General features: G+C 40.8%; 1 protein-coding gene across 1 annotated transcript in view; it reads right to left on the bottom strand.

Annotated features, from left to right (window-relative positions):
* Positions 1-1,852, bottom strand: part of LOC144959861 (uncharacterized) — a 7,382-nt gene extending 5,530 nt beyond the window's left edge. The window contains exons 1-2 of the mRNA XM_078892667.1: positions 1,353-1,852; positions 652-1,256 (exon numbers count right to left, since the gene is read on the bottom strand). Of these exons, the coding sequence (XP_078748793.1) occupies positions 652-1,248 (597 nt within the window). The 5' untranslated portion in view covers positions 1,249-1,256; positions 1,353-1,852. The remainder of the gene's footprint in view (positions 1-651; positions 1,257-1,352) is intronic.
* Positions 1,853-12,500: the final 10,648 nt, after the last annotated feature.

Raw genomic sequence — 12,500 nt, 5'->3', positions numbered from 1 at the left:
GTGTCTTTAATTCTTTCTAATCAACTCTTTTGTTTTAGCAACATTTCTAAAAGCTGGTTATCTCGGTCCTGTATTCGTTTCATAAGCTTAAACCTTGGAGAACAATGCCATCAGCAAATTTTATAATAGGAACTAGGTTTTCATTTACACTTCTGCAGCCATATGTTGGTATAGACAAGAAAGGGAGAGAACACAGCCTCGGGGAGCTCCTGTATTTGTAGTTGGATAGAGGTGGGCTTTAAATTATTCATTTCAACACACTGTGTTCTCCCCAGGAGCTAGTTTAACATTAAAGATGTGAGGCGAGAATTGATATTGATATGTCTCATGTTTACAATAAGGTATGGTTTATGGTATTAAAGGCAGATGAAAATTTTAGAAAAATAATTCTACAGTTTGATTTTGATTTATCTAAGGGTTTCACATTATTATTGCTTATGAAAAAGTTCATTGCACCATCAAAACTTCTATTTGACAGGTATGAAAACTGATGAGGGTCAGATCGAGGTCAAAATTCGTGATTAAATTCATTCAGCAAAATACGTTCAAAGCGTTTCATAACAATAGGAGTGAGTGCAACAGGTCTAAGATCCTCACTTGTATGCTAAAAATGAAATATATTTTGACGAATCGCAAGACAGTCAAACTTACCGTATACTCTCCTTCTTTTTTCCCACAAATGTCATTCTTGGCTTTTGCTTCAGCGGTTCCAAAAAGCTTTAAGAAAAGTGAGGCTCCATCAGGCTCCTTACAGCTAGCATTCACCTCAGTCGTCGTCTCCAATGGGGTCCCAAGGAAACACAAAAGACAAAATATATTTTTTAATCCACCGACTCTCAAAGCTGGAAGTGGTGGCAGGTAGTTACAAAGATCTTGGAGTGTTTTGTTGGACGATGAGCAAGTGAAAGCTATTGAATCGATTTCCTCGGGACATTTGATAAGCTTAGTGTTTTCTTCAAATTGTATGTCGCATTCTCGAAGATTAGAGGCTTCGACATACAGATTGGTGGTTTTAGTGAGATGGAATAGATCGTCATAACGATCACATTTAATGACATGCCGCACTGGTCTGACAAGTGTGATTTCAGCAAGGTAATCGTTTATGTTGCTATGGTTATGAGCAGGGAGTTGTGAATGGTCCGGATATGGATTAAACCTATTACAAATTACACAGTAAATGTTCCTGAATATAAGATTTGTTCTAGTATCTTTGAAATGAGTAATACTTTCCCAATCTCTTACAACCATACCAGGAGCTATTATTGGTTCGGATAGTTCAAAGCTTTGGTTTTTACAATTACGATTATTTTGAACCTTACAATGTCAACTATGAAACGTCATAAAGTCATAACGTCATAAAGTCATAAAAAATATCATCCCGTTCCCAGTCGTCGGTACATTGTTGAACAGTTAAAAAAGGTTCGTTTTTATCCGTCATTGTTGGTAGTAAATCACACCCCACTCTATTATATACACTATGAACCTTCATGTTGGTGAAGATGTCGGATGTGTTTTGAGAAGCCTTCAGTAAGTTGTGATAAAATTATGGGCAGCAAGTCCCCAACAAGACGCAATCACCACCACATTCACACGGCATACACTTTTTAAATGAACAATAGGTATCTGGCGTTGTGCGGACCAGAGTCTCGTTGACGCACGTGAATCCACAAAAGCCCTCGTGGACTTCTATCCAGTTTGAGAATGACAACGTTTCATAGTTGACATTGTAAGGTTCATAATAATCGTAATTGTAAAAACCAAAGCTTTGAACTATCCGAACCAATAATAGTGTCATTATGATAGTGAAGACACGGATGGTACTCACGTGTTTCTCCATGGTTGCTATTGTTGACTGAAATAAATCGAGGAAAATAGAGATATGCTTAGCCCGCTCCATAGGAAAATCGTCAGATTCGTTACGATCCAACCAGCACTTTTATCATTCAAACTTCTTTTGTAAATCTCACAATTTAAAGAACAATGTTTTATTATATCTAGCTAAAAAACATGACACAATGTTGTAGATATAATTTTCCCAATCAATATTATGCATAGTCTAGAATGTATTTGTTGCTTTTCTGTTTGAGTAAGAGAAAACTATTTTTGTGTTGGGTGGGTGTGAAATTTTGGGGAAAATTCTGAAAATTGCTGGTAAGGGAAGAGTTAAGCAAAGACTTATTGAAATTTATTATGACTTATACGCAAGGCTTACCGACGCTTTGAAAAGGAACAATAACCTTAATGATACGTCTTCCTCATTTCCCGTTTGTAAACTTCTATTTCAAAATTCCTAAATGAGCTTCCTGTCCTTTGTCAACCTCTGCTTCTTTTCCCATGGAATTTCCTCACAGGACCTATTTCTCGATACAGTCTTTTCCGAATACATTGACCGTGGAATTGTAATTGTATTTTGTGGTGGGCAGATAGGCAGTGGCGTGGCATGCTTTCAGTATAAGGCGGTGCCAGAATCAGAAGAAAATGACTTAAAACATGCTATATTTGTAAATACAAAAGAAAGAAAATAAATTTAGGAAAATACTTACTCAGATAAAAATAAATAAGAGACGGTATATACCATTTGTCAGTTTTATTTTTTAAAATGCTGTAATTCACTTTTAAAAGATAGATGCGGTGCCATTCACTAAATCAACCTATATAGCTACGCCCCTGCGATAGGCCAAAAAAAAAGAAGGAATTGTCATGTATCGATTAACTCAGTCAACCCGAACACCGATTATAGCCGTAGTTTACCCGGGTTACCTTGACCCCATTCCTATTTATTGCATTTTTAGGGGACAAATTATAGACGTATGTAGTATCAAAGCTAATGTTTTTCATTTTTAACTGTTAATGGAAGTTGAGAAACATGAACCCACTATCTCAAAGTGATTTGTCGGGATGAACTTGGTGCCAGAAATTGTATTTATAGTAGTGCGACTATGTGGTCTAGTGGAATGAAACTCGCTTTCGGATCGGAAGGTCCTGGGTTCGAACCCCGCTCGGCGCATAGTTGAGTCCTTAGAGATGAATATTTACTCACATTCTCTCACCGTACTCAGGTTGAAAAATGAGTCCCTGACCGTTGACAGCGTTGTCTCTGTCGGGAAAAAATTGTAATATCGCCTAGCATGGGTCATATCTCGTTCAACATGTTAAGTGTTGCTGTTGGCCAGAGACCTTTTGTAAAGCGCTTTGAGCACGTTAAGTAGCTATTACGCTTTATAAAAGCTCATGTTTAGCGACTTGAAACTTGAGTCAATTTATATTGGATATGGAAGAGAATAAGCACAACGATTTGCATTGAAAAGGAAGAACAATCCCCTGAAAGTTCGAATTTTTTAAAACTTCAGTTTTAAATTCGCTCCTCGATGTCCTTTTCACTCGGACATAATAAATTAAAGAAACAAACAAAACAAAAACTTGAGCTTTTATATAGCGCAATATCGACTAAACATGCTCAAAAGCGTTTCACAATGGGTCACGTAGCATGTAGGACGAGACGTGACACCTTTTAGGCGATATTATAATTTATCGGACAAAGGCAACGCCGTTAACAGCCAGGTACTCATTTTACACCCGAGTGCGGTGAGAGAATGTGTGTAAAGAGTCCTTTCCAATGACCGAATTATGCGCGTTGTAAGGATGGTGGCCCATTCGGTTATTTTGGGCAGATAACATGAAGCTCTCTTGTGCGGCTATGTGGTCTTGTGGTAAGACTCTCGCTTTCGGATCGAAAGGTCCTGGGTTCGAGCGCCGCTCGTCGCATAATTGAGTCCTTGGAAACGGCTCTTTAGTCACATTCTCTCATCGTACTCGGGTGTAAAATGAGTTAACAGCGCTGACTCTGTCGCAAAGGCATCATATCTCGTTCTACATGTTACGTGTTGCTGTTGGTCAGTGACCCTTAGTAAAGCCATTTGACCACGGTTTATTGGATATTGTCCTATAAACCCTTAAGATATATTCTTTTGTTTTAAGTATATGATCGCAGGCAAGATATCAGTCTTCATACTTCAACGCAAACGATTTCCTAAGAGGAAACTAGCAACACATCCGGTATAGATAATATTTCGTTCGGTTTCATATTTGAACTTACTTTTGTTATAGCCACACGACGAATCAAGAATCGTGGTATTGATGGTCGACTAATTCTATTTTTAGGTCTAGTGATAGATCCATTGAAACTCGAACAAATTGACCAAAAAACAAAACAGAAAAAAAAAATAACAAAAAAAAAAACAACAAAAAACAAACAAACAAACAAACAAAAAAAAAAACAACAAATAAAACAGAAAATGTGTTTTGATGACTCAAATTATTCTGGTCAATTACAATGTCAACAGAACAACTTTTGCCTCCATTATAGTTTCCAATCATTTTTGTGTTTGAAGCGAACACTTCGACTTTGAGTCTCCGTTTACTTGTAAATCGCGAGCCCGATTAAACCAGGTTTATATTAGTTTTTACGTACAAAAATTTGTACTTTCAAAGATCCTATCGTTTTTTAAAGTCAGTGTCAATAGCAACAGGACACATTTTGCCTCTGTCATTCGTAACCGACGTATTTTCCTTCCCAATCAAATCCCTCTCAATCTCACAACTGCTGCTATATGATGTATCCTAGTAACTAGTCAGAGACTAACGATGAAGTCTGACCCGATAAAGGGACTAAAACTTGGCAAAACTTAGTTTGAAGGGTCCATTTTTATGAGACTTACTAGATTTAGTTCTTAACTAGTCTAGTAAATTTCTTGCCTGAGCGAAGTTTTTGGCAAAAACCGGTTCTTATGAGTGTTCTCCATATTCTATCTAAGCTCTTGCCTAGAGGAGGGCGTTGTAAGTACGTCGTCTTATTCATTATTTTGTGCTGGTAACATCAAGCTCTCAAGTACATGATGGCAGGTAAGATATCAGCCTTCATACATTCAACGAAACATATTTCGAAAGAGGAAATTAGCTACACATGACAATAAATATTGTCATATTTGAATTTACGTTTGCCATAGCTTAAATGATGGATCAAGTCACGTGATATTGGCTATCGGTCGACTGTCAATTATACATTTAGGTGAATCAAAGTTTATTTGAAACTCGAAGAGATTGACCCAAAAATAAAACAAAAAAAAAAAAAAAAATACCTCAAATAAACTAAACAAAAGTGTGTTCTGATGAATTGCATTATTTTAGTCTATTCCAACGGAATGACTTTTGTCTCCAATATACTTTCTACAATCGTTTTTTGTTGTTGTTTTTTAAAGCGAAACCTTCGACTTAGAGTTTCCGTTCACTCGAAACTCACAATTTTATCCGGCTTTTTTAGTTTTTACCCAAAAAAATGTGTACTTTCGACCATATGCAGTTCTCTTACAGTAGGTACCGTTTTTTTAAAGCTAATATCAATAGAAACAGAACGCGTTTTGCCTCTATCATTCATAACCGACGTATATTCCTTCCGAATCAAAGCTCTCTAAATCTAAAATAGCTGCTATCTTGCCGACGTTATGACGTATCCTAGTAACTCGTTTCAGACTAAACTTAAAGTTTGGCCTTATCAAATGACTAAAACTTGGTCAAACTTAGTCCTATTGTGCCGTGATTATAGTCTGTGACTTGCTTGGTCAGCTGACATAATATGTTACTTTTCCAAGTCCTTGACTAAAGTGAGTGTATTTTACAAAAATATGGAATGTCACTTACATTTGTTTGCCTATATCGCCCACCACCAAGTAACAAGAACGGACGAACCACCTCTGAATTTTTGAAAGAATTCCATGGTTTATTGGGACATTATGGAGATAAACAATCAAAACCAGTGATTTTAATATTAATTTCGACAACACCGATCATTCAATGACCAACGCCATCAAATCAATTACATATACTCGTAGTTATATCCAACACACCACAACTCCAACACACAACACACAACACACAAAAGTCACACGCTGGACTGGGTATTGGCAGAGGAATCCACACAATTATTTGACGTGGGCATCCTTGACAAGTGCCTGTCAGACCATTATGTGATAACATTCGAAATAGATATTGATAAACAACGAGTAAGAAAATTGATAAAATCGAGGAAAAACATTGAACTCATTAACTTCGGTAATAGTTTAAGCAAAACAGGGAATTGGCTTCAACAGTCGTGACATCACTTCCTTCGTATTTACGTATAGTAAATTAGTAACTGGTTCTAAACTATCGGAACAATGGCGGACGCCCTTATTAAATACTTCTTCGACGAGCATAAACGTGTATCCAGAGGAGAAAAACATTATAAATATGATCATGTGTTGTATTTTATATACATTCTGATCACATGACAAATGAAAAAATTCTAGCCAGCATGAAGAATAAAAAGCACCGATTTTCTTTGTTTAGAACCAAGCTGCTCGTTGCTAGGTGGACGTGACATCATATTATTGAATCCTATTGGCAAAACTCTACAATGAACGATGAACACGCGGCCATTCAAGCATACATGGCCACTGAACGTCCACCAGCGCCATGGATGACTACCAACATAAAACAGGCTTAAGCCCAACGCATAAAAGTCGAGAGAAAAATCCGTTTGTCGGGTTTATATGTCGGTAGAGAGATTTTCAGATAAAAAAATATAACAGTGGAATTCTCAATCAAAACACTAAATTGAATTAAACGAAATCGCCTCCTCTAGAGCCCTTTTATCAAGTACCAACGCATGTAATTTGATACCATCGACAATATTCAAACAGGATATGCCATAAAGGTTTGGAAACTATTTCCAGGAGAAAATTGCCAACAATAGATGCAATATTGATAACACCATATGTGAAACACCAACATTCAAAACTTTTGAAGGCACTACATCGTTCTCCTCCTTTTCTAAAGTGACTGAAAAGAAGTCTGAGATGTGATAAAACCATCGCCTCCAAAGACTTGTTGGTTAGACCCAATAACAACAACATTGCTTCCAACTCATTTGGATATCCTCATATCTATAATTACAGTGATCGTTAATGAATCTATTCAAACATGAAATTTTCCTGACTGTTTTAAACACGCTATTGTTACTCTTTTGTTGAAAAAGTCAAATTTATTTCCGAAGAGCTTTAACATTGTAGAAAAGTGTCTAATCTACCATTTATTTCTAAAAAATTGGAGAAAGTTGTCGCCAAACAGCTTAAATCACATTTAGTCAATAATAATCTTTTCGAGGCTCAGCATAAAGGCAACACCGTAACACAGAAACCGCATTAACAAAGATTAACAATGATCTTCTCTGTGCTGTTGAAGAAGGCAAATTTACTATTCTTGCTCCTCTGGATCTGAGTGCGGAATTTGACACGATCAACTACAAGATACTTGTCAATCGCCTCTCTAAATATTTTGGACTGTCTAGAAATGTGCAAAAGTGGTTTGAGTCGTAATTAAATAATCGTACTCAGTAAATAATTGTATATCAATCAGTCCTCTTCTTTTAAATTACTGTATGGAGTACCTCGGGGTTCAGTGTTGGGCCCTTTACTTTACACACTTTATACGCAACCATTACGAGATATTAATAGAAGTATAACATTAATTTCCATATTACGCTGACGATACTCAGCTTTATAAATCTTGTAAGCCGTCTGATGTTGAGCCTATTGGTTCAAGCAATTGAGAACTGTGTGGATAATATTAAGAACTGGATAGTCATAAATAAATTTTAGATGAAAGAAAGAAAAGACAGAAATTCTATTTACGACCCGAAAAATATATGAAACAACATGAATAATTCTTTTCTGGTAACTGAAAACAAAAATAATATTTTACTCCATGTTTAGCATCAGGCCACACATTGACCGCTTATGTAAAACGGTGTAGTACTTTGAAATTAGATAAATTGGACCAAAACTCTATTTAAACACTTATTTCATCTTTTATAATTTCTAGGATTGATTATTGCAATGTTTTAATATATAATATTCCCAACTCTCTGCTAAATAGGCTCCAGGGCATACAGAATCATGCTGCCAAAATAATCATGAAAAAGAGATCACGTTACACCGCGGTTTTGGACACTACACTGGTTGCCTGTCGACCAGAGAGTTAAATATAAAATTGCTGTTATGTTTTTTAACTAAATGATACCATCCTATCTATCAGATCGTTTGAGTCGTTATGGCCCTCCCCGATCCCTAAGAACCAGTAATCAACTCCTAAAAAGGCTCGAAAACATTTTCTGATAAGGCATTTTCTCATGGCGCCCCAAACGTGTGGAATTCACTGTCATTAGATTTTAGAAGTAGCGTATTTTCGTCTGAAATGACATTCAAAAAGTGCCTTAAAACACACCTGATGAATTTTTCTTTGTCTTAAAAATGTTATTTATATAAATAGTCCATAATATCTGAGAAGTGTAATTGTTATATGTTGCATGTATGATTTCCCCTCCTGTCAATGTCCGCCTAGAGCTGTGGCAACGCGGGACTGGTGCTATATAAACATAGACCCCAGGAAGGCGAGTGTCATACCAATAGACCACATAGACCCCCAGGAAGGCGAGTGCTATACCAATAGACCACATAGACCCCCAGGAAGGCCAGTGCTATACCAATAGACCACATAGACCCCCAGGAAGGCGAGTGTCATACCAATAGACCACATAGACCCCGAGGAAGGCCAGTGCTATACCAATAGACCACATAGACCCCCAGGAAGGCCAGTGCTATACTAATAGACCACATAGACCCCCAGGAAGGCCAGTGCTATACCAATAGACCACATAGACCCCCAGGAAGGCGAGTGTCATACCAATAGACCACATAGACCCCCAGGAAGGCCAGTGCTATACCAATAGACCACATAGACCCCCAGGAAGGCGAGTGTCATACCAATAGACCACATAGACCCCCAGGAAGGCCAGTGCTATACCAATAGACCACATAGACCCCCAGGAAAGCGATTTGCATACCAATAGACCACATAGACCTCCAGGAAGGCGAGTGTCATACCAATAGACCACATAGACCCCCAGGAAGGCCAGTGCTATACCAATAGACCAATAGACCCCGGAGCGAGTGTCATACCAATAGACACATAGACCCCAGGAAGCGAGTGTATACAATAGACCACATAGACCCCAGAAGCGAGTGCATACCAATAGACCACATAGACCCCCAGGAAGGCCAGTGTATACCAAAGACCACATAGACCCCCAGGAAGGAGTGTCATACCAATAGACCACATAGACCCCAGGAAGGCGAGTGTATACCAATAGACCCATAGACCCCAGGAAGGCCAGTGTATACAATAGAACATAGACCCCATGAAGGCGAGTGTCATACCAATAGACCACATAGACCCCAGGAAGGCGAGTGTCATACCAATAGATCACATAGACCCCCAGGAGAGCGAGTGTCATACCAAAGACACATAGACCCAGGAAGGCGAGTGTCATACAATAGACACATAGACCCCCAGGAAGCGAGTGTCATACCAATAGACCACATAGACCCCAGGAAGGCAGTGTATACAACAGACCACATAGACCTCCAGGAAGGCGAGTGTCATACCAATAGACCACATAGACGCCCAGGAAGGCCAGTGCTATACCAATAGACCACATAGACCCCCAGGAAGGCGAGTGTCATACCAATAGACCACATAGACCCCCAGGAAGGCGAGTGTCATACCAATAGACCACATAGACCCCCAGGAAGGCGAGTGTCATACCAATAGACCACATAGACCCCCAGGAAAGCGAGTGTCATACCAATAGACACTACCAGGCGGTGTCATACATAGCAAACCCAGGAGCAGTCATCAAGACCTACCGAGCGGCATGACCCCGGGGGGGAAAACATAGACCCGGAGGAGTGTATCCAAGACAGACCAGAAGGCTGTATAATAGACACAACCAGAGCGGTAAAAGCAATGACCAGGAGCGAGTGTTCATGACCACAGACCGAGCTTAATAGACAGACCCGAACGTCCCAAGAATACCAGAGCAGTGTATCAAAGCATGACCGGAGCGTGTCAAACATAAGGCATGTATACAATAGACCCAAGCCCAGAAGCGATACAAAGACACAAGAGGGAAAACACATACCAGGAGGCAGTATACATGACAATGACCAGGAGGCAGGCATACAAAAAAACCCGGTGAAACCCGAAGGCGTGTTACAAGACCAGCCAGAGCAGGTACAATAGAATACCGAACGGTTCCATAGAATACCAAGAGTGTATAAAGAACAAGCCCAGACGGTCAACATAGAATGACCCGAGCATGTAATAACCAAGCCGAAGCGAGTGTATACTAGACAAACCAGGAGCAGTCACATGAATAGACCGGAGCGAGTGCTACAAAGAATAGCCGGAGGCAGTGTATACAAAGCAATGCCGGAGCAGTCATAGACAATGACCGAGCTGCTCATAGACCCACAGAAGGCATGTATACAATAAATACAAGCGGTTACATAGTAAGCCAGGAAGCGTGTACAAGACTAGACCAGACGGTTACAAAGACAACCAGAGCATGATACAAGACAAGACAGGAGGGCTACAAGACACTAGACCCCAAGGTGCTAATGCACTACCAGGACAGTGTTACAATAGACCAAGCCAGAGCTGACAATACAGACCCAGAGCGGTCATCAATGACAATGACCAGGAGGCAGGCTACAATAGACAAACCAGGAGCTGCAACATAGACACAACCAGAGGTGTCACAATAGACACATAACCAGAGCAGTGTAAACCATAACCAGGAGCGAGGTGCATACCAATAGACCACATAGACCCCCAGGAAGCGAGTGTATACAATAGACCACATAGACCCCAGGAAGGCGAGTGTCATACCAATAGACCACATGACCCCAGGAAGGCGAGTGTATACCATAGACACATAGACCCCAGGAAAGCGAGTGTCATACCAATAGACAATAGACCCCAGGAAGGCATGTCATACCAATAGACACATAGACCCCCAGGAAGCGAGTGTCATACCAATAGACACATAGACCCCAGGAAGGCGAGTGTCATACATAGACCACATAGACCCCAGGAAAGCGAGTGTCATACCAATAGACACATAGACCCAGAAGGCGAGTGTCATACAATAGACCACATAGACCCCAGGAAGGCAGTGTCATACCAATAGACACATAGACCCCAGAAAGCAGTGTCATACCAATAGACCACAAAGACCCCCAGGAAGGCGAGTGTATACCAATAACAATAGACCCCCAGGAAGGCAGTGTCATACAATAGATCACATAGACCCAGGAATGCGAGTGTCATACCAATAGACCACAAAGACCCCCAGGAAGGCGAGTGACATACCAATAGATCACATAGACCCCAGGAAAGGAGAGTGCTACCAATAGACCACATAGACCCCAGGAAGCGAGTGTCATACCAATAGACCACATAGACCCCAGGAAGCGAGTGTCATACCAATAGATCACATAGACCCAGGAAGGCGAGTGTCATACCAATAGACCACATAGACACCAGGAAAGCGAGTGTCATACAATAGACCACATAGACCCCAGGAAGCGAGTGCATACCAATAGATCACATAGACCCCCAGGAAGGCGTGTCATACCAATAGACCACATAGACCCCCAGGAAGGCGAGTGTCATACCAATAGACCACATAGACCCCCAGGAAGGCGAGTGTCATACCAATAGATCACATAGACCCCCAGGAAGGCGAGTGTCATACCAATAGACCACATAGACCCCCAGGAAGGCGAGTTCATACCAATAGACACATAGACCCCAGGAAGGCGAGTGTCATACCAATAGACCACATAGACCCCCAGGAAGCATGTCATACCAATAGACCACATAGACCCCCAGAAGCGAGTGCATACCAATAGACCACATAGACCCAGGAAGCAGTGTATACCAATAGACCACATAGACCCCCAGGAAGGCGAGTGTCATACCAATAGACCACATAGACCTCAGGAAGGCGAGTGCTACCAATAGACCACATAGACCCCCAGGAAGGCAGTGTCATAACCAATAGACCACATAGACCCCAGGAAGGCAGTGCTATACCAATAGACCACATAGACCCCCAGGAAGGCGAGTGTCATACCAATAGACCACATAGACGCCCAGGAAGGCCAGTGCTATACCAACAGACCACATAGACCTCCAGGAAGGCGAGTGTCATACCAATAGATCACATAGACCCCCAGGAAGGCGAGTGTCATACCAATAGATCACATAGACCTCAGGAAGGCGAGTGTCATACCAATAGACACATTATGACCCCAGAAACCAGTGTCATACCAATAGACCACATAGACCCCCAGGAAGGCGAGTGCATACCAATAGACCACATAGACCCCCAGGAAGGCGAGTGCTCATACCAATAGACCACATAGACCCCAGGAAGCAGTGCATACCAACAGACCACATAGACCCCAGGAAGCGAGTGTCATACCAATAGACCACATAGACCCCCAGGAAGGCGAGTGTCATACCAATAGACCACAAGACCCCAGGAAGGCAGTGCATAC

Source organism: Berghia stephanieae, chromosome 14, assembly GCF_034508935.2.
Source record: "Berghia stephanieae isolate SIO BIC M18660-M18661 chromosome 14, UCSD_Bste_1.3, whole genome shotgun sequence".
Taxonomy (NCBI): domain Eukaryota; kingdom Metazoa; phylum Mollusca; class Gastropoda; order Nudibranchia; family Aeolidiidae; genus Berghia; species Berghia stephanieae.
The sequence above is the reverse complement of the archived record's forward strand: the minus strand, read 5'-3'. Positions and strand labels throughout refer to the sequence as shown.